The 24,248-nt window shown below is 36.8% G+C and overlaps 1 protein-coding gene across 1 annotated transcript in view; it reads left to right on the forward strand.

Moving 5' to 3' along the window:
- Positions 1-814: 814 nt before the first annotated feature.
- LOC145687866 (isocitrate dehydrogenase [NADP] cytoplasmic-like) overlaps positions 815-24,248 on the forward strand; it is a 34,357-nt gene continuing 10,923 nt past the window's right edge. Inside the window, exons 1-6 of the mRNA XM_081761368.1 lie at positions 815-1,038; positions 6,838-6,877; positions 8,675-8,868; positions 11,013-11,173; positions 12,066-12,217; positions 16,414-16,542. Of these exons, the coding sequence (XP_081617494.1) occupies positions 1,023-1,038; positions 6,838-6,877; positions 8,675-8,868; positions 11,013-11,173; positions 12,066-12,217; positions 16,414-16,542 (692 nt within the window). The 5' untranslated portion in view covers positions 815-1,022. The remainder of the gene's footprint in view (positions 1,039-6,837; positions 6,878-8,674; positions 8,869-11,012; positions 11,174-12,065; positions 12,218-16,413; positions 16,543-24,248) is intronic.

Here is a 24,248-nt window from a genome sequence, read left to right on the forward strand (position 1 = left end):
CTATAGCCCTCCCCTGACGCTCAGGCATACACGGAGTAAAGTGGGCTTCAATCCTGCTTTACATTGGATAAAGCGCCAAAGTATAGTTTAGCACCTCCCTCGATCATATCCTGGATCCGCCCCTGTATATATATAGTGTTTAGTCCAGTAAACCTCCAGTAGCCCTCTAGTCCAGTAAACATAAGTGTTTCAAAATCATTTATTAATTGTGCAACATTAAGAAGAACATATTGTTATACATTAGCCAGTCCTCATACCACTGAGTATATCTCAAAACAGCACTGTCACATTTCAATTCTTCAATCCAGGGACGTACGCAAGGGGTGGGTCCTGGTGGTCCGGACCCCCCGAAATCCCGACTTTTTGTAAATGTAGTCTACTTTTAGGGTCAATTTTAGAAATTTTCATATAATTTAGCCTCAAATTGTATTTGGACCCCTCGAAACGCTTTAGGCCGCCCCGAAATAAATTCCTGCGTACGTCCCTGCTTCAATCAGTACTTACCAGATAGGTGAGTAATATGTGTTGTTTATTAATATCATTTGGAAGTTAACCTCTGGGTATCCCGTGGTTGGGTAACATCTAGGGAAGAAATCTAGAGGAGATTTATAAATACGGACTTTAAGAGCCACCTCGTCATGCCCAAATTCTAGATCCGCGTATATATAAGTCCACAAATCTTAAAGTTTGGAAAACTTGTTTCTACGATTCAAGATGTCGATGTTTCTCTTAGTTGCAAAACAAGGAAGTTATGTTAACATAAATGATGACTTGACCTGTCTGACGTCAACATTACAAACAAATGAATGAGGATACAGCGACGCTGTAGTGCCGACGCACTTGGAAATGAACAGCATAAGAGAGTAGAGAAGTAACGGTAAAGATTGGTGCCGGGTATTTGTAACAGGAAGGAAGTATAGTTGCCGAAACGTGGGACTAGCTATCGGGCTCTCTCAAGGCAATTCTCTAAATTATATAATTATTCGTATTTCAGTATTAATACATTTTAAGGAACAAACACCATGGGAAAGATTAAAGGTAAGACCCATGAAGTTTTCTTCATAGAAATTATTTTGATATTTACCATTTCATTCAATGACTGAATTAAATTACTTCTGAAATAATATTTGAATGCGGATATATGAATATAGTATTCTGTTACAAATGAATAACTGTTTGAAACATTGACGTTGCGGTATAATCTATTATCTGGCACCCTTTATATGTTCCTGTAGCTAATTGTATGTTTATGAAATTTGGAATTTAATAATAGCATGTTTACGGAGATTGATGGAAGAGGAAGTAGCATTTGCAAGTAATGGGACAAATTTCAATTTTACACTTGACATTAGTGTTACCAGCCTTGCTGATTTTTCAATCTAAACTTTCCACTTGGTGATCCGCAGTGGTTTTTAAATAATAAATCTCCTGATATTTATGCTAGCAGCCGCAAAAAAATAAGATTTTAGCTGGAGAAATGACCCTTCAACAAATTCTGCACGCAGTTTATTGATACTGTATTGCCCATATTTGTTAATTCAAACAGATAGATATACAGTGAAAATTCCAAGATTTTTCATGCACACAAATATTGCTCCTTCTGAGAACTATTCTAGTTTGCTGCATAAATCCTGAGCATTTACAAATGCTGGAGTCTATCTAAACCCTGATGTCTTCTTACCTCTTGTACAAGTATATATTTGTGCGAGGGTAGAAGCTTGTTTACAGTTTATAAAGCTATAGATTCAAGACTGAAGTATTTTTAGAATAAAGTCTTTATAGTTCATAATGAGATATTAAGTTACTTGGCGTTAAAAAATATCATCCAAATTTCTTTTAAAAGCTCGGAAATTGCAGTATATTTCTTCGATTTTTTATTTTTACACATCTGCTGAAGTAGGCCTATATTGACATTTGGAGGGGGGGGGGTGCTACTAATTTCTTAGACCCCTGTGTTGTCAACACTGCTTATCGTTTTTAGAGAAAGGAGAGAAGTTACTGAATAGAAGGAAAAATGTTTCGACAAATAAAAAATAGAATGAGATTTAAGCAACGAAGTAATAATGGTTAATAAAGATACTGTAAACTTTAGTTTGTAACATTAATTTCTTATGTGTGTATTGATATATTTTAATTTTAATCTATGACATATTTCGTGCAAGGGTATAATGTATTTGTTTCAGCATATATGACAAACAATTGAATGGAGAGATCATAATATGAAATTCGTTTCCTATAATTTATTCGTTAATAGTCGCATTAGCAACATATATAATTAAAGTTTGTGCTTTCGTATAAAATAAAATTAATGGCAGTGTATGTAGTCGCTTGGCTTGTTAATTAGTAATCATGAAATCTTCGTTGAACATGATAGTATAGATCACTGTTCAATTCAGATTTTTACCGTGAAGCTTTCAGCTCAGCCCTATATTAATACCGTATTTCTTCGAATATAAGGCGCACCCTTTTGTCAGCTTTTAGACATTCAAAATTCACGTGCGCCCTAGATTCGATGGCGTCTTTGATTCGATGTATATACCACAATATATATTTATTCATTGCACGTAGGCTACAACATAGAATCGGCCTATGTTTAGCAGAAGGTGTCCAGCTCTTTTCTCTAAAAAATGTTACAATTTTGGTAATTTCTGTTCACATTCGGTTAGTTTAGAGTAGGTTAGGTTAGATTAGTTTAGGTTAGTTTATCTTATTTTAAATTAGTGTAGGGATCTCGCATAATTTTCCAAAAAAAATGATAGAATTTCGCTTATTTCTACTAATATTAGGTTAGTTTGTTAGATTTGGTTACGTTATGTTACGTCTAAGTACTTGAATTATTCATTTCTCCTGTAAATTTTGTGTTTTTTACGTGCTTCTGGACCCCTTGTACTAAACATACTCCATAGAATCTACTGCAGTCTTTAATACTGGTAGTTACAACTAATTTGCTTAAAACTGATTGTATTACAATAATGACAAAGATGGTAATCGTTCACGAACAATGTTGATTTCGTTTTACTGAAAGAAAATGCTTATCGAAATAGGAATGTATTTGTACATTATTTCTGCGCCTTATATTCGAAGAAATACGGTAGTTCTTCCAGTTGATAGCATTTACAGAAATAACATGAAGGTGAAAAGTAAGGTTAAAATTTCACAATAAGTAATCGATGTAAATCGGTACTTATATAGACATTGATGAAGTGTGCATTTCATGAGTCGTTCTGTTAGTTCTTTGCTGTTCTTATTTCATAGTAATAATAATAATAATTTTATTGTCCTTCAACCAATTATGGCAATAGACAACGTCAATATATGCATCAAAATACTACAATGTCAACTTTCACATTTAATTTGCGCGAAGTATTCATCTAATGAATAAAACGGCCTTTTTAATAGCCAATTGTATAATTTATGTTTAAACACATTCATGGGGCTTGTAGATAATTCACTTGGTAACCCATTATACAATTTTATGCCTAGTACATCATAGTTATTCTTCGACTTATTGAGTCTCTTATATGGTACATCTATGAGTTTATTGTACCTTGTATTGTACGAATGCAAGTTGTATCTGCACTGTAATTCAGGTAGTCTGTTTTTCACAAACAAAATAGCTGTGTGTGTATATATATAAGTTTATCACAGTTAATATTCTCAAATTTCTAAATAAAGGTTTACAATGCACTGTTTGATGTGAATTTGTCATAATTCTAATTACTTTTTTCTGTATTAATAGGATATCATTGATACGTGAAGCATTTCCCCAAAAGAGTATACCGTATGAGAAAATACTTTGAAAGAATACAAAATATGCAGTTCTTACGTAACCATCCGATACATAATGTTTCAGTCTTTTCAGAAGGTAGACAACTTTAGATAATTTACTAGCCATATACTGAATATGTGGTTCCCATGATAACCTACTATCGACATAAATACCCAGAAATTTTACACTATTTGTGATGTTAATATTTGGAGCTTCTCTCAAGCCGAATAACATGTGTTGTTTTACTTCTATTAAGATGAAAACAATTAGCTTCAAACCACTAGGCTTACAAAATGTTCGACTGTAATGAATACTTTCTCTTTTTTCTCATTAACAATTTCGGAGTACATATATTAGTGAAGGCAGTTTGTGTAACTGCAGCAGGTACTAACTCAGAAGACGATGATTCATTCAGCGGAAAGATCGAGTCCACTTAAGAGAATTATTCAGTTTCAAAACAGTTTATGGGGTGCAGATTGAGAATAGATATCAATATGTAATTACTGCAATTATGCTGCCTTTTATTACTATTATTTACTTTTTAAATGAATGCAACTCGTAGTACTCTAAAAATTCTAATTTCGCATGCGACATTATATACTTTGAAACGTCGTAAGCGTAATGGCTGTATTTATTACGTTAAGCACTGCCAGCTAATGAACAGAAGTAACTACTCAAAAATTACAGACCGCCTGCCGGAGACATTGGTAGTTTTGGTTAATAAGTTAAGGTTGCGTTAGGTTTCGTTCACAGTCTTATCCTAGTATAGGGAGAAGATGACAGTCATATAAAAGAAATCCAGCTTAAAAACACCAACCTACTTATGCTCGTTGGCTAATTAGCACGAATACTATCAAACTGAGTCAGGTCAGGAGCGTAGCAGCGGGACCCGAGGGGATCCGTCCGTAGGGAGCAGGCACATCAGCGACGATGAGTATACGCATGAACTGGACTAGTGGAGAGATCCGTCTTATGACATATAAACACACGCCTTTTGTGTGGCACAGCATGACGACACTTCTGCGATTACTTTGTACACTCCCAACTTATAGCACTTCATTTCCGTATGAAGTAAAATACAGAAAATTTTTCACACAAGCGAGCACGCTCGAAAAAATATTTCCTTTGTTGCCGCTTTTTCGCAGTAACATTTCATACCATTGGTTCTTGCATTACATTTGAAAACATAACTTGATTTTTCCTTATCCTAATATCTTCCTACACTTTCGAGATGATTTCCTTACAGTCCTTAATCCGTTTCTTCCGCACAATTTCAGCAGATTTTCTTCGTTGTTGATGTTTATGCACTAAACTAAACACTGTTATATCACAGTCCGCACAGATATTTTTCATTTTCTTAATATACTCCCTCCAAAATGAGGTAACCTTTCGCTGTGATGTCCCCCATAACAAGATAGATCAGTCTTTACTGTCACCAATATTCATAAATAAACGCTAATCTCCGCCGTTTTCTTATTCTGTCACTCTGCAACAACCACTCGCCAATTCTTTCCGTAAATTGGACAAATTTGCAGTTATCACGGCGGGGCTTAACGAAACTTTACCGATAGTGGCTACATATGGGGTGCATATTATGAATATGGGGATAATTTTTGGAAAATCTTCAAGTAAAATGTATTATTTCACGAAGGAAGAACGATATTGAATGAACTTATTTATATAGGCGCTCAACTTGTTATCCATATATTTACTGTGTAATTTATGTTTACGAATGTAGGGCTACTAGTCTGAAACCATTACAAATATTATACGACAGTTAAAATTAGTGAATGAAAATGAAAGAGGATTGTGTTAAATATTATTTTCCGTTAATGGAGTATTTTGCACTATGTGCAGTAACTGTATTTTATGTTTACAAATTTAGCGTTACTAGTGTGAAACCATAAAAGTCTTTCTCAAAGTTGTATCACTGTCAGCCCACATTAAGGTTCTTGTAAATGCAACATATAAGCATTAACCTAACTAACCTCACTAATATAACGTATTCTCTTAACGTAACCTACCCTGCCCTATCTTAGCACACGTTGGTGCTTGTTTTTTGCATGCATAATCATTTTCATGACACATCAGTTTGCCGGTATATTGTGTATATGAACGCAGTTATTTGCACATGCGCCTAAAAAGAAAGAAAAAAGGATGAACTCTAGAGCATATTAGGCATATAGCCTAGTCCATACGAATTCAGGCAGAGGGGGGGGGGAGGTTACGTTGATTATCTCCGTGTTATTGAAATTAAAAATATTACAATTCAGGGAAAAAAATCTGGAATCCTTGTTTCGTTAAAAAAAAAAAAAAAGGCCCGAGATACAGACACGTCAAAGATTGCGTCTGGGGCGCCATTTCTCACATGCGATTTTTAGCGAAAATGAAGACATTACTCAGCACATGCGTTGTTGGCAATACGCGAAGTTCTTCAATAGCTGCAATTACAGGCAGAATAGATCATCATTCCTGATGGTGCCTCTAGGCACTTCGAAAATCGTTACCAGTATAGTGGATGCACAGTGTTGCTGGTCATGGGAAGGTGCCTTGTGATGACGTAGGGGGCCTGCTGAAGCACCACGCCACAAATCAGTCCTTCCAGGCCAAGAACAGGTGCAATTCAGAATGACGGGGATTCTGAATTCATGGTGAAGTCATACACGTTAATAGTCTTAATGTTTTTGCCCGAAGAGGAATTTTAAGGATTCCTCCGGCAGCAGAAAGATGGTTGAAGCAAACTATCCCTGTGGGCTTGTAGAGTTTATAGATATCAATTATGAGTTAAATGAAATCGCTGTAAACTTTATGCAATCACATGGAGCGGATGCTGGGTACATAATTTACAGTTGAACATTTTGATTTTTTTCATTCCAATGTGTTTTGTAAGATATTCATATACCTCTCAGGAACCATTTCTCTAATGTAACAATTTTTGTCACTTGTGTATCCATCAAAATCTCTAACAGCTGGGTGTTACAAGTTTTTGAGTGAAAGCTTACGTTTATTTCTTAACATACTCAACAGATTCGTGAACGTTTACTAATTGTGATTTTTCTCTATTCCAGCTGGTCCAGTTGTAGACATCTTGGGAGATGAAATGACCAGGTATGTATTAGTTTTTTTTTTCTGTGAATGTCAAGTCTGGTTGGCGTAGGAAAATTTGGGCCTTAATTATTAACTCGTGTCTTTGGATTTGTGTGTAACACTCTCTGATCAAGCTCTCAACGATATATGTAATGGCATCAAGGAATTGGTATAGTATAATATCTATTTCCTCTACTTATCATTTATATTAATTGAGCTGAGCGAAGCGAAGCTCTTATACTCGGGTTAGCCGTTTGGTTGTCCGCGAACTCCTCCTAGACCGTTTGGCCGATCTCAACCAAACTTAGCACGCTGATAGAGTATGTCGTGCTGAGTGACAACATAGGTCGAAATCAAAAATCCGATGTACCATCGAGGAATAATCACCGAAAAACGCTTCCTCCTAGACCGTTTGGCCGATCTCAACCAAACTTAGCACGCTGATAGAGTATGTCGTGCTGAGTGACAACATAGGTCGAAATCAAAAATCCGATGTACCATCGAGGAATAATCACCGAAAAACGCCTCCATAGACTTAGCATGGGGAAAAAGTCATGATTACGTAGTTTAAGCTCGCTCAGCTCATTTCATTGCAATCGGGTATATCCATTGCATTCCTAGTAATGATGTGTGTTAAGAGTTTCTATTATCGTTGTCTTCATCAGATAATGTTATACTTGATGCTTTGATCAGATTTTCTGTGGTGGCTCCATGGTAGAACGTTTACCTCCGGTGCTTGGGGTCCCTGGTTCGATCCCAGCTCGCACCAAGTGAACTTTGTGCTGGACAAACACCGTGTGCGTGGATTTCTTCGGGGAGGTCCCGTTTCCTGCCACTTTCTTCATTCCACCATTTCATTCATTACTCATAATCACAGTCTCCTTTAGCCTAGCCGGCATAACCCTGGGACGTAAACTTAAAGATTTCATTTCATTTTCGCTTGAATTTTCGTGTGGCTTTACATTACGGATCTTGTGTTGCTTGTGTTTATATGTAGCTTTCTCATTTATAAATGACTGCTTTTGTAATAGGGGTGTTCGGAAAGATTTTTATTGTTGACTAATATGAGTTGTGACGCCGTTTATTTTGAAGATTTTTGAGAACGTTGCTTATTGTAGATAATACATATTATTGCTACTTAACAAAGGAAGAAACATTTTTTGTCACTTCAGTATTGGGTTTTCGTTTATCATAACTCTATCTCTCTGACATTCAGTGTACGCGTTGCATGTTTAATTTCTGTTGGGGTTAAAGATCTCTTCATCGTTGAACAAAGACAGCTCTGTTTTTGATACAAATGGTAACAAACTGAGAGTCAGGTAAGACTAACCACACATCAACTAGTTGATCCTAACCCAGTTGATCACCAGTCTTTAACAGGCTGAGGTTTTGCATTATAATATGACGTTCTACATACAAAAATCAATGTAATTATATACAAAAATAAAATACGTGCATTGAAATTTATTTTTGCGATTAATCTGAAGTGCTCTATTTTAAAATGTTAATATACTCTGTGGAGTTGGATGATCTGGATCGTCGACACAGTAACGACGATAGTTACTATACAATTCGCTTCATTCTTCTGTAAATTATCGGATACAGCAGTGCATGAGTTGCTTTCTATGTTGCAAGCACGGTCAAAAGGTTCTTACGGGTCATATAAGGAAGTTGAATGTGTAATCCTGAAGAATCTTTTGGTCCATTACTGTACAAAGGTTTCCTTCCTCTGTTTTAGGTGCATAATGATAGTATGAATCAAAGCTGTGTTAATATATTTGATACTAGGTGTTCACAAGGATTTGTAATTCTTTTCAGGGTTATTTGGGATCTGATCAAGGAGAAGTTGATTCTTCCCTTTCTTGATGTAGAGCTCCATACCTATGATTTAGGGATAGAGTCAAGAGACAAGACAGAAGACCGAATTACAATTGAATGTGCCGAAGCAATCAAGAAATATAATGTAGGAATTAAGTGTGCCACCATTACACCCGATGAGAAGAGAGTGGAAGGTACGTCCAGTTCCTTGTCTCAGAATAACTGTAATACATACCGAATAGCGTAAGCGCCCATGGCGTGAGAGACCCGGGTTTTATTCCCGGTGGGAGCTCATGTGGTTCGGATTCCACGTTATTCAGTAGGTCCACGTCTCATATAGCCTCACTGCTGAATGGGACGTTAAACTCAAAATCAAGTCAACTCAACTGTAATACATATGATGCTACATGCGTGTGTGTAATTTCAGTACATACCAATGTACTGCTGCGTCATAAGATATTTCTTTTGCTGTTCAGCATAATGCACAAACGTTTTAAAGATACGCTTTATAGCAAATAAAATGGCTCATGGCTGTAAGTGTTACGTAAGAAAATAATGGCGTAATTTTCGTATGCTATAATTTCCAGTTCTTAAGTATTTTCTCAAACTATGCATCAGCATGTTGTTTTGTTCAGATGGATCATATCTTCAGACTTCTTTTTTCCTTCGTTGAATTTAAATAAACGAAGAATAAACCGTGAGAGCCCAAGACTGAGAAAAATTAAACTTCGAAATTGAGTCCTGCTAGTATCCGCTTCCCTGAAATATTTCATACTCTGTTATCAGCAACTTCTCAGTGTTTGAGGAACGGGCACTCGTGGCTGTTCCTCGTCTCTTCGCTCATTCTTTTTAGTGATATTTCAATGATGTGCTGAATAGAACGGAGTTCTTTTCACTCTTGAGGAGAAAATTATATTTTACTCTTAAGTGCTAACTTATCTAGAAGTTACCGGCAAATGAAGTTTGCCACTAAAACAGGATTCCTACTGGTCAAGGAAGTCAGGGAAAGTGCTGCAGATCAGGAAGTCCAGGGAAAAGACTGCAAATCAGGGAAAGTCGTGGAAATTTCATAAAGTATTTATATATTTTTTCTAACATTAATTGTATACTAATTTTAGCTTGGCCAACCATTAATGATCACTGTGTGGGACATTGCTCAGATTTTTATGGATGGTATGAGCAATTGATTACTATTTGTCTCTATGGAATAAATGTTCTCATATATAAATATTCACCGTTATCCATTCCTTATTTATATATCATCATCCGATACCTGTCATGAAAGTCAGGAAATTTCCTGCCAAAGGTCAGGGAGGGTCAGAGAAATAAATTTCTTCAGATCAGTAGGAACCCTGTAAAAATTCACTTCCCACGATATTTACTCACGCTGAGAGTTGTTTGATAACTGTTCAAGCTGAAGGATTTGTAGCTTGCATTGTTACCTGTTAAATGTTTTAGGAATCGTGAGTATTGAAAACTGAACTGCGTATCTGTTAATTCTGAGAAAGAAAATGTTTATAAACTGTATACATATAATTTTGATATGCTATACTACTAACTTCTTTATTTATTCAAAAATTAGTTTTGGTTCCCAGTAATTGGAATATGCAACTCTCCTGTGAACAACTGCAAATGACTCCCACAGATTCTTTTAGATTGGGAAGTGAGTTTCTCAGGCCATTTGCAGTTGTTCATAAACCTCTGTTTGATTGGCTGGCTAGATTCCGCTTTAGCGTCCCCTTCAGCACCGAGGCTATATGAAACATGGTTGAAAGTACTATCGTAATGCGTCAAAACACTCTCACCGGGAATCTTAACCCGGGACCTAAAGGCTTTCGGGCTAGCCACTAGAGCAGCGGGAAAACATACGTTGGTATAAGAAGACCCGATATCAGAATACTCAAAACATGAAAGATGCGTTTCCTGACAATGATCCTCCATTTTCAGGTTTATGTGAACATTTGAGATATACCAAAGATAACATACAGTTCACCAAAGTATATATATTAAAATAAGATTAATAGTGCGACAAATGAAAAAAGTTATATATACTAAAAAACAGGAATTTGGTTCTCTTTTCTTTATCTTTGCTCATCTATCAATTATCAAAATGTATCTTCGGACCATTTGGAACCGAGCTTTTGGGCTAACGAGGACGTTTGCAGCGTTCACTAGATATTTCACTGAGTAAATAAAACTTGTATTTACATTTTTTGTATATTATTTTTCCGTAATCTGAAATTGATAATATTTTAACTTTTTTTCTGTGCAATAAGTTACCTTAAAAAGTAGAACACGACATGAATTTAAAATGGTTTATGCTATTTTGTTCCTGTAGAATTTAAGCTGAAGAAGATGTGGAAATCACCAAACGGGACTATTAGAAATATATTGGGAGGCACAGTGTTCCGTGAAGCCATAATCTGCAAAAATATACCGAGGCTTGTCACTCCCTGGAACAAACCCATCATCATAGGACGTCATGCACACGCAGATCAGGTATACAGTATTTCAGTATTACATTCTGGTGTTCATAATTTTCTAAATTTCAGTATAAAATATTTGTCAGTGTAATGCTGTGATTGATAACTTTGATGATAATAACTTGATTGTTTTGAAATGTTACTTAAAACCCGGTAAAGTATTTAGTAAATGTATAGTTACATTTCTGCTGGAGAACTATTTTTACAGCAAGAAAATCGCAGCCTTACCTTAATTGGTTTTCTGCCATATTCACACGAATAATTGAAAGGAAGGAATGAACAACTGAAAGCAAGGTAAGAAAGGAGGAAAGTAAAAATCAGGATTATTCTTGAACATTTTCTTTTTTTTAATTTATTTTCCATAATACACTGGCCATCTTGCTTTAAGGCGAGCAAGTTTGATGGAAAAGCAATTTTAGAAAAGGGTAAAATGTAATCTAGCATTCTTGTTTCTTTTTTTTTAACTTGTATTTATTTCTTCTTACCTTAATTTCCCGTCGAAGAGAAGAGCAACACCTTGAAATATTGGAAAACTTTCTCCAGAGCCCTTTTATGATTCACCAAGAGATTGAGAAGGGGGGGGAGATGAAACCTCATGAGGGGCCTTATCACAGCAACTTACGTGTAAAATAAAATTATTACTTATTTAGAAACCCTAAGGAAATTTTTGAATGGTTGACAGTATTTTGTAGACAACTTTGAAATCAACAAGTGAACGTCTAGTAAGTCTTGTATCCCATTCTTAAGATTGATTTGTTGTGTTTTACTAATCGTGAAATAGAACCTAAGTTCTAATGTTATAAAGCAGTGTGTAGGTGATGGTTTTGAAGAACAACATTAGTTATTAAGGAATATATATATATATATATAATCTTTAATATAAATATGGTACTGTTATTTTATTACAGTATAAAGCAACAGATTTTGTAGTCCCAGGTGAGGGTGAATTACAACTTACTTTTAAGCCGGCCGATGGTAGCCAGCCTATTACCCACGTGGTTCACGATTTCAAAGGACCTGGTGTAGCATTAGGAATGTTCAATACTGATGAATCTATCAGGTAAATGTGTTTTTCTTACATGTTCTATATGTATCGTAGTATTGATCATTGGAATCTCGCTTTTTTCTTTTGTTTCGCTAACGCTTCAAATTTGCAGTTGACAATTTGTATATCTTCATTGCTCTTTCCTGTTCAATCTTTGCCTTTATATTTCAAACCGCGTTTTTATTTCTTTTATTCCTATTTATATATTCCTTGAACAAGGCTCCATGGGGCAACCGAATTCTTAAAAGTGCAGGAATTTTCAAGTATCAGAAATGGAAGTGAGATAATAAACAATTGTAGTGTTGAGTGTCAGAGTAGCCTATGTGCCACGTTCATACTTTCGATTTGATTTGATTTGGTTTTCAGTGTAGCGTCCCCTTCAGCAGCGAGGCTATATGAGACGTGGACCTACAGCTTAATGTAGGATCCGAACCATGAGCTCCCGCTAGGAATCGGCTCCCACGCCAAAGGTTCATACTTTTGAAAAAAAAAAGGAAAAAAAAAGTGTACTTAAAGTCGAGCTTTTTCGTAACAAAAAATTGCCGCTCTCCTAGCACTGAATGACAGATTTTTAGGATAAGTTAATATCTCCTTGGGTAAAGAATGGCATCAAAGGGCGGTTCGTAGACCTGATAAATTTCTATTTTGATTAGTGATGGGGGCACTCGGTCGAAAAAGTATTAAAAGCTTTATCAGGCTTGCCATCCTGAGTGATATTTACGTGGGTTTTCCGCATTCACACCAGGCAAATGCCAGGGTGGTACAGTCCGCAGCAAAAAACCTGAACATGAGCAATTAAGTTTAATGTGAAATTACGAAGTCTTTTGCTCCAAAATAAGTGTGCAGGGGAGGACGCCGAAGTTTCTCCTGGCGTGATTCGTGCCACTTAGACGTTATGTTGATTCCCTGGGCTGGGTACTTTCACAATAAACTTACATGCTCATGCTGCAGGGTTTTTTGCTGTGGACTGTACCTAATTTATAGGTCCCAAGCCGCTTCCCTCCCTTTCCCCGGATAATGTGCTCTCCGAGGGACTTAATCCTCAAACGTGACGGGCTAAATGGCCATAGACGCCGAAAGCCCAGAAATCTAAATCCTATATCCCCGCCTAAATTTTTATTTTATCGTTTATGCTACTTTGGCACTCAATCCTCCTATTGCACAATAGACACAGAAACTTCTCCGGTAGAAATTCCGTACAGTGCCATGTATTCAGCCTTAATTTGAATTACAATTGAGACCCTTGTCTTCTGTCAATATTAGCACTCTGCTTTAAGAGGTGAGAGTCAACGTATCTGTTTAGTAAGCTCCTGCTGATAGTCCAGTAATGACAATATCGTATTTGCTGTAATGCAGCGGTTTTTAGGTTATATGGAGGATGTTGTGGAGATGATGATAAACAAGGAACGCAACTTCGTTCAGTGGTTTACGCAGCTGTGGGCGGAAAACACTACAATTTGTAGTAGCTTATAGAGTGAGAAAGAAATTATTGTTTTGGTTTTCAGAATACAAGATGCTTGTATAGTGGGCAACAAAACAAGGGTTCGCAACTTTTTTTCTGCAGAATTGTATAATAATTAATAAATAAATGGCCAATCTAAGTTTTTTCATATAATGGCTTCAACTGAACCTGGAGCCTAGCAATGAATTTACTTCCATCTATAATTAAAAGTATGTTAAGTATTTGCTCTGTAAAAAATAGCTCGTATAGCCCGAGTGACTTTGAAGTGTAAGTAGGTTATATGTAATCAGTATTGAACCCTGTGTTATAATCCTGACGGGAACGTGGCTGTTATTTATCTGTTTAATTAGTAGGAAGCATATTAGAGAAATCAGAAGAGTTTATGTTGTAGATACATGTAGATAATTTAGTGGCTAGAAGTCGTTATTATTACAGGAGTTTGCGACTTCTTGGTTATTCAGGTGAAATGTTTGCGTGATTTATGTATGTAAAAATAGATATTTGATTTACAGTCTCAAACAAGAATCCGTTATCTGATTATCGTTCGCACATACGCAAAAGAATTACTTTTATGTACATCTGAATAGTAGTTTTCATATACACTAGCGAAAACTCATTTAAGAGCACCCTCGTATACATCATCCGAATCGAAAGAAATCCCAACCTCAGAATATATCTGTAGGCTTATGCTATTCATTAATAGTTTGAAGGTTGTCGGACAACACGGTGTAGTTGTATGTGGATCAGTCTGCAATTGCAATTCCAGGGCTACACCAGTGAAACCCTATTCTGCAGTTAAGAGTCTTTATCCCGGCGAAATTAAAATACCGCTAATTTTACAGTAATTATGCGATATCTTCAAATAGATAAAATATAATTGTAATATGGAACAAGAGCGCCCTAGACAATATTATTTTGCGTGAGATACCGTTATCACAAGTCACCTAGTGACTTTCTGTTTTCAGCTGTTTAGAAACGCGAAAATAAATGCCGATTTTCAAAATGACTCGAAATCGAAAGCAGATAAGTGAGTCGTGATAACGGTTTCTCATGTAAAATATCGTCTAGGGGGCTCTTGTTCCACATTTCGATTATCTTTTATCTATTTGAAGATATCACATAATTACTGTAAAATTAGCGGTATTTAATTTCGCCGGGATAAAGACTCTTAAGCAACTTCGAGCGCGTCTGTATAGTGGGGCTGCGAGAAGACGGGTTGTCGCTAAGGAGAGTTGCCACTTACGTGGATTGTGACGTGTCAGTGCCCATCAATGGAGGAAATGGATAGGAAGCAGAGAGATTCACAATAGACTTCCTCTGCAACACAACGGGCAATGTCAGAGCAGATAAGGATCGTTGAGGACGGCCACTGTTCCGCCCATATGAGCAAACGAACACTGTTAAACAATCGACTGTTGAACACAGGTTTACATTCCTGTATTTCTTTTACTGTTACCGCTGACACCAGCTCATCGAGGAGAACGTCTTCGATGGTGTTGGGAGAGACTGCAGTGGTAAGGGGAATGGAGCGTGCCATGCAACAAGGAAAGTAGTCTAACCCTCGGCCATGTACGTGTTCGTAGCCGTGTAAGTCACCGGGAGAATTCCACTGTTCACGCTAACCATACAGGACGTAAACCTGGCAATAAGCTACATATCTCGCTCTTCTAATCTTCATTCAGAGGAGTATGACTAGTGCATCCCTCGACCTTACTCTGACACTGCGGGGCCCTGTCTCTGGCAGAATAACGTGCTTCTCCATACCGATAGCGCAACTCAGTGTGCTTTAATCGGTATACAACTTGTACGTACCCTGTTTTGTTTCCAGATCGAAACCCTATGCAAGTTGTGTGGGGCGTGGTGTGGCAGACCTGACCACCAGCCGAATTTCGGCAACTAGAAACATTTCATATCTGTAGGACTGTCTACCTTCCCAAATACTATGTGTGGCCGTTTAAGGCGGTAACTCACATAGTACTAAAACCAGTACTGTATACTTCTGAACACCTATAATGTTTGCCATGTTGGGATTACTTCGTGGCTAATCGGTTAGCGTGTGCGCCTTTAGCGTGGGAGACCCAGGTTCGATTCCCGGCGGGAACTCATGTGGTTCGGATTCCATGTTAATCAGTAGGCCCACATCTCGTATAGCCTCGCTGCTATGAAAGGGACGTTAAACTTAAAATCAACTCAACATTGTGTGCGTACTCCGCGCTCTCCCACTTTGTGCATTCCACCATTTCATTCATTGTCATCATCAGTCTCCCTTAGCCTCATGGCATAAACATGGGACGTTGAACTAAGAAAGCTGCGGACAAATTCTTGAATTTGTCCTCGGAGAGTTTCCACCAGTGCATGGTACAAAATGTTTTCTTCATTTATTATTTCATCGCTCTTCTGCATTTTTACCTACCCAGCCATTCCGTTCTACTTTCCTTCACTAAACTTGATATACTTTAAGCCTGGTAACACCTGACGGACTAGCTACTTCTCTCCTTACTACTTATTCTTTTTGTCTAATGAAGCGATACTGAAGGAGCTCACAATGTACTTCCCGTAATGTATGTGATTGTATACTGTATTATTTGGTTAAGTGCTTTAAGGTTAATTAGTCAATCGGGTTCAATGGAGATTTAAAATTAGGAATGTTCTTGTCTTCTCTTTAATTTGAGTTTGTGTATTTCTTTATTTGGATACGGTGTTAACAGTTTTGTTTTCCTAATTTTTTTTTTCTTTTGAACTTTTTCAGGGCATTTGCGCATTCGTCCTTCCAGTATGCTCTACAAAGAGAGTATCCCCTCTATTTAAGTACGAAAAATACTATTTTGAAAAAGTATGATGGTAGATTTAAGGATATTTTCCAAGAGATTTATGACCGGTAGGTATATTTGTCACTTGTTTTTCAGTATAGAGGATAAATAACACAGTTTCTTGATTTACATTTTTTTTTTCTCGGGATTTGCAGCATTCAATATTTCGCACAATATACATATGTTTCTATAATCAGCAAAATCCCACTGATATATGATAATTACATATAACTGATTTTTTTATGTAGATTTGTTTTTTGTTTGCCTTTTATAAGAGGTTAAAACTATTGTAACAATAGTGTTTGATGGATGTCATATACCTATACGTTACGGTAATACCGTTAGCAGTGGAAATGTTGAAAGTACTATGCACGTATTTTTATTAAGCACGTGGCATTAAGTACTGAGAATAAAGGGAATTTAGAGAGCGATGGTTAGTCGAGAATTCCCATTTATAATAAGAATGGTACAAATTAATTTTATGTCGTTAGAATGATACATGTTATTGCTTTTGTCTTCGAACTTTCTTTTCGGATATTAATCATGATCTTTAACTTTTTTGGTCAGATGTTCAAATTACAGTTTGAAGCTGTTTCACATTTTGGATCACGTTAAGGTTTAGAAAAGTGAAAAGTCAAGGGTAACCACGAACACAGTATTTTTATACTTACTCAAAATAACTGAGCCAGAGTTTTTGTTTTTGAAACTTCTGAATAGTTTTTTTTTTTTTTTTTCATCTATCTTCTCTTTTCAGTAGAGTTCTCTTAAACGTTAATAACCTTTCGAAATATCCATTTGCTTATTTGATCTTAGTAATGTTATTACTTTAAAAATTGTATTTCTCTGTAAAATGAGAGCTGATAGAGATTTTTCTTGTCGTTGTGCAATCATATTCAAAAGACTTCCAACACTTATTTTCCTTTTACAAACACTAGACTCGCACTCATACATAGCACATTTCAATAATAAGCAGAAGCTACATTGTAATTGAAACTACTTGTCCTTTTTGACAGCTCGCTATGCGCACGTGGTGCTCAATGCTGTGTTGCCAGCTTTTGCACCGGGTATTGAAACACGAAGTTATTCACTGCAAGTAAATCTCAGTTTTATAAAATTAAATGACACAAAAGAGAATTAAAAAGAATGTTCTCAATAACCAGCAGGTCCACTACATAAGTTAAAATTCGACTTAAACAGTGTGCATTTATTTGTATTCAAATTGACAACATGCGGAAAGGGTGTCTGCATACAGTTGCAGGGCGAGAGAAACGAGCCACTATAATTGGCTGAATGTGCTGTTGCCATAGAAATAGTTATTCTTGCCTGATTGTTATTACCACGTACAGGAAATTAAAACCAGAGGAAAGCAACTGTCAGAAAGGACGAGCTGTATCAAATGAAGTGTAAACATGTTGAAGTGTACATTTCCGTGTTGCATTTACATCTGAGAATGAGAATATAAGGCGTCTGAAACCAAGCTGGGTAGTCAAGGATTTCTGATAATTAATGTGGGGTCATGTTCCAATTTAGATCCCAGCTGATAAATTATCTTCTGATGGTAACGTTGAATTGAAGATCTCGTAGTTTTCTGTTAATTGTTCAGTTCTGTATATAGGCTGTGGTCGTCAGTCTTGTTTACTCATTAAGGGGCCGCGGTAGCTCAGTGATAGAGCGATCACCTCTGGTGCATGGGGTCCTTTGTTCGATCCCAGCTCGCTCCAAGTGAGCCATGTGGTGGACAAACACCGTGTGTTCCCGAGGTTCTCCCGTTTCCTCTTACTTTCATCATTCCACCATTTCATTCATTTCTCATCATCACCGTCTCCTTTAGCCTAGCCGCCATAACTGTGGGACGTAAAACTTAAAGATTTTTAAGTTTACTCACTAAATACTGATGTTAAAAAATGGAAGCTGGAAAAATGGAATTCTTTTTAAAATAGCATCCAATATCTTCTTTATCCCCTGCTTCAATCCTCAGATCCTGTGTCACGAGAAAGTCTAACAACACCCGAAATACACAAGCCAACAATTGCTAACATAGTCTTTTGAGGAAAACTTGCTTGTACGAATTTACATCTCAGTAGCTCTAAGCTACGTTAGAATATGATTTAAGTGTGCTCGATAAATTAAGATTCGTAAAAATATTTTAAGAAGGAAAAACTTGTGAATATTTGTAAAATTTTCTTTTTCGTAGTATTATAGACTTGTCCGATCGATTGACAATATTCTGTCCAATATTCGATAGTTTCGTGAAAACAGCCTTTGTCCATTATTTGATACAGACTTACTCTGTCATTTAGAACATTTCGTGGTAATTTTCATATAAAACAACAAAATGATTTTTTTCCCCACAGCGTATGCAATATAAGGGAAAAAAGAGAATACTGAAAACTTTGAAACAAAGAAAAGTGTTTGTTTGTTTGTAAGATGCATGAATATGGTTGTTTATACGTAGTGCCTCAACTTGTTCAGAAATCTCTATCGAGGGATATGTTATCAGTATACAGTGTCCATAACGTCTTGGATCAAATTTATACAGGTGATAGAGGGGTCCAATATAAGTATTTTGAGATAGGAAACCGAAGGTCGAAAACGGCTAGTTCAAGCGCCATGAAGTGCCAGCGCCTTGAAGTTGCAGCAATCTGTGGGGAAAAAGTACGTTTCAATAACAAATGTGTTCATGAAATCGACGTAACCTGCTTTATTGTGCATAACATTACATCTGAATATGTACGGTTTAGTGCAAACGAAGTAAAAATCCCATAGGATCCAACGCCCTTTCTTTAAATTCTGGGGTGCGAACAGTTCGTCGCCTAGCACCCAGACCAGCTTTTGTTGCCTTGAAAGAACCACTCTTTCGCAACTTCCTGTCAACGTCAAGAAAGGTCTTCCAATTTGAATGAGGTCTGTTTGGAAACCTCTCTGTGCATTCATTTAGCTTTCCGGGCACTACCACCTGCTGCACCGTGCAATAAATGTATGTCTGCAAGATCGTGTGACGTGTAATTGTCCATTTTCCACCACCAGAAACACTTTCACACGCAAAAACACTGTCACTACCGACGTAAACGCAGCACTAATATTTCAAACACATTCGACAAGCATGGTTTTTAACATAACTTGGACCATCGGGAACGTGATGTCCAACGGCAAATAAACGACCGTTTCATATTAGGTAAGAATAAAATAGCTTTAACCTTTTTAGATATTTTTTCACATTTTGCTGCAGTCGCTCTGTTCCTTTTTCCTTCTGCTTCTGCCCCTCAAATTTTTAGTACTTTCAACTTACTTTGAATGCCATGTGTTGTTCACACATGTATCTAGTAGTTTTACATGTCTCGAAAAACAAAAAATTCGGATTTTCACTTACGTATTGAATTATTGTGTCTCTGTGTTCCGAATAGCGATGTCATAATATTATTGTCGTGATATACCATTTATTCTCACTGATTGCTTGAATTTCAACATAGTGTGGCGCTTGAACTGACCCTTTTCGTCCTTCGGTTTCCTATCTCAAAATACGTATATTGGATCCCTCTATCACCTGTATAAATTTGACCCAAGAGGTTATGGACACCCTGTATGTATGTGCGGTATTTATTTTGAACTGGCTAATATTGCAGTATTCTTCCTGTATTAGTTATCAAAATTCGGACTGAAGTAACATGCACCGACTTCTCATTTGATTGATTGTATTCCTGTTTATCGTACCTTTCAGCATAGGGACAATATGAGACCTGGATGTATAGCTTAACGTGTGATCTGAACCATGTGCGCTTCCGCTGGGAGTTGAATTGGCGTCATCCGAGTTCTTGTTTCTATTGTATTTGTAAGGGATGACCCAATAAAACCTTCTACATTTTAAAGACTAATAAATCAACAAAAGTTATTAAAGATAGAAAGTTGTTTATTCAAAAATATAAAATTGTATTGATTACAGTTTGTAATTGGGTTGTGATGAGATCAATAGTGGAAATTTTGTTTGTTCACACAACCACTTAAGTGGAAATGTCTTTTTCACTACACAAAAGAACAGCATCTTCTGGGACATTTTGCATGATGTTCTCTCGTGACTGTTGACGTCTTAAAATATCTACTGGTTTAAGTTCTTAGAAAATCATAATTTTGTGAGGGTGAAAATGCAGGTCGTCTTGTAAAACTCGTCTTATACTCTCTCAAGGAAGCCCAGCAGGTGCAGCACGTTTCCTTGCAGAACATTGTGAAGTGCAAAACAGAAAACAGATTGTCTTGCAGACTCAATACTTGCAGGCGTACGAGCACTCTTAGGACGGCCAGATGTTTTTTCTTTTCAACACGGAATGTATTGTTCGGAACTATTCTCATTCGACCTCACACTCACGAATTGCGCGTGATGTCGAAATATTGGTGTAAGCGAGACGTCGAATGAGTGTGATGTCGAAAAGATGTTGCGAATGTGAAATCGACTGAGCGTGGGCTTGAGTGAGGTTACTCTAAAGTGCTCACCTTTGGTTCGGAAATTCTGGACCCACTGCAACGTGATCTTCCGATCAGGGACATTTCATTACATGGAATGGAAAACTAAGTGAAAAGGTCTTTGCATCGTAATCACAGAGCTGTTGCTTTTGAAAAACATTTCAAGTGCGTACGTAGGATGAGCTCCTGACCAAACCACAATTACAACTGAAAACAGTAGGAGAGTAATGAGCAGAAACGACGTCCCCCAACCCTTTCACCCCTCCACTGACAGCACTACAGCCGATCAAAATGTGGAAAGTTTTAATGGGCCACCCTGTTTGTTTTGAAGTTACCATTTTGTGTAAATAGTATTAAATCGTTTAGACCTCTTATATTGTGTAAATGATTAATTACAATCACTTGATTTACAGCCCGGATTTCCGTGCACAAACCAACCCTAAGATATGCGTGCAAATATGCACGAAAAATAACAAAAATATGCAATAATATGTGCATCAAAAATTTAACATGCACTGGAATATACAATAAGAAAATAAAATATCAATTTCTTACAAAAATATCTTGCCTTAGTGACCTGTGTTGCAATGAACTTTGAACATCTTCCTTAGGTATCCTTCTGTGAACCATCTGTTTTTATCAGTGCGAAACGTTTTGTAGATCGAAAAGTTCCTTTCTACATCAGCAGAAGTCACTTGTGCGTGTGGAAAACACTAAATGTCTTCCTGTTTTAGGTCCTCTTCCAATTCCATGTTTTCACCATTAAGTACATTTGCAATGTCACAGTTTGTTTTTAGCCGGAATTTTTGGCTAATACTTAGCAAAGTTTAACTGACGCTATTTTCGCAACCCCGTGAGTTGCACTGGACAAAGTCTGCGATAATTTGCCCACACAGAGAGTGAATGCTGCAAAAGATTAAGGGATTCCAACTGTCTTATAATTTCATGTATTTTTGAGAAGTGGCTGTGTGTGTACTTAATTTTCTTTTCAATGGCACTTGTAGAGAAACATTTTTCTGGCATACAAATAGTGGCTGCATCATCGGGATTTAGTGAGTCTACAGCTGTCTTCACTTGATTTAAGTTATCTGCATAGTATGACACAGCTTCTAGCCACGAGCCCATTGGTTAAAACTGGTTGCGGAGGTAGCGGAACACTTTTCGCAACTTCGCGTAAGATACATACATACGAGCGATGGAGCTTTCTCAAACACTTTCTTTACATTTTGATACAAGTGCGTCTACTTCCGGATATTGGCATTTGATTGTTTCTGCTACGTGATCAAGATCGTGTGCAAGACAAGTCAGATGGCCTAGTTTAGGATACAACACTTTATTCTATTATTCTGTATATTTTATTCTACGTCTGCGTTTACAAAGTGATTCAGTTCACTTTAAATATAACATACTTTCTTGTGATATACTCTGTAATATACTAGTATGAAGGAATAAAATTCGGAAATATGCAGTATCGTGCAATGTTTACGAAATGTGCATTAAATCGAAATTCACTCTAAATATATACTTATATGCGCTATCATATGCGTCTTAAACAAATCCTTACAAGTCCGTCGGAAAGAGAACGTACTTTCCATGCGTTTCTACATGTCACAGATCACTAATCAATACAGAAATCCCGGCTGTATTGATTAGTAATCAAATTCTGCGTACGGTTCATGTTTAGGACATTATTGTAGATTCGTTGCAGAAATTGTATGCCTAGTTAGTGAATTGAGAAAGTTTTGGAAGCGCCGTTGATGTAGTCTGCAACAGTTTTTCGATTTATCCATTTGTTTGTTTCTGTAAATATTCAGCACACGTTAGTGTTTCCTTTTTCTTTTCTTTCCTTTGGTTGCATTATTTCTTTAATTCTACCAATGCTCTACCAGCTGGTCTAGTAGTTAGCACCCTCCTTTGGTGTACGGGTTCGATTCCTGGTGCGAGAGCGTTGACATTTGAACGCATTATGGTGGGTTTGGATTTCATCTTAAACTATAGGTTCACTTCTCATATAGCCACAATCCTGAAAAGGAACGCTACACTCAAAACAACCAATCTAATTCTAACAATAAATTTACTTACATCTTCATTTGAATTTATATAATTTTGTGAAATGATTGGCAGACCACCACCACCATCACCATCACCACCCAGTTTCGATGAGTTTTATATATCCCCTCCCTTCCCCATGTTGCGGGGCATGGCATCGGAAATGTCATTGTTCATCTCAGTGACCCCGAAAGCTATGAATTCGACACTGATATTGGTAATTTCGATCATTTTTATATATCTCCTCCCCTCTCCCCAAGTTGCGGGGCTGAATTTGAATTTAAACGGCATCAGGAGTATCAGTGTTCATCTCAGAGACCCCAAAAACTGTGAATTCGGCACTAATATCGGTCATTTTCCTCATTTTTAAATGCCTCTCCCCTCCACACCTCTAAGTTACAACGTCAAAGTGATATGACGAAAACCATCTTAGGTTTAAACTTCATCAAGGTCGTAAATTTGATCGAGATCGGTCCAAGAGTTAAGTTTTATTTGTTATATATATATATATATATATATATATATATATATAATCTTCCCCTCTATCCCCTTCCTCTGTCAAGATAAAGTGATAAAAACATCTCAGGCCCGAACCTCATCTATGTTAAAAATTTTAACGAGATTGATCGTTTGGTTAAAGAGTTATTAAGTTTTATTTATTATTTTAACTTCTTCTTCCTCAGTTCTATCGGGAACTGAATAGATAAATCCCATCCCAGGTCCGAACATCATTTACATTGAAAATTTGATCGAGATCGGTTGGGTGGTTCAAGAGTTATTAACCCACGAACATAGTCAATTGTATTTATATATTATATTGAGTTCAATATATCTCCGCCTCCTCCCTCTCTCCCATGTTGATCCATCAAAGTGATTAAAAAAACACATAATCTATGTTGAAAATTTGATCGAGCTTGGTCGTTTATTTCAAGTTATTAAGTTTTATTTATTTTTTATAACCACCCCCATCCCCTAAGTTTTACCGTCAAAGTAAATAGCTAAAAACACTCCCAGGCCAGAACCGCATCTACGTCAAAACTTTGATCGAGATCGGTGGGGCGGTTCAAGAGATTGAGTCACAAACATAGTCATTTTCAATTTTATAATATAGATAACTACGTTTTTATATATAATTTAGAGGTTTGTAAGTAAAATTATAGGAGCCCAATGACCATGCGTCTTATGGCTTGTTAAATAAGTTTTTCTCAATCATGCGTCTTAAAAAAAAATAAAAATAAAAATAAACTCTCAATGAGCCTGCGTCTTAGAG

Source organism: Thermobia domestica, chromosome 6 (genome assembly GCF_964235325.1).
Source record: "Thermobia domestica chromosome 6, izTheDome1.hap1.1, whole genome shotgun sequence".
Taxonomy (NCBI): domain Eukaryota; kingdom Metazoa; phylum Arthropoda; class Insecta; order Zygentoma; family Lepismatidae; genus Thermobia; species Thermobia domestica.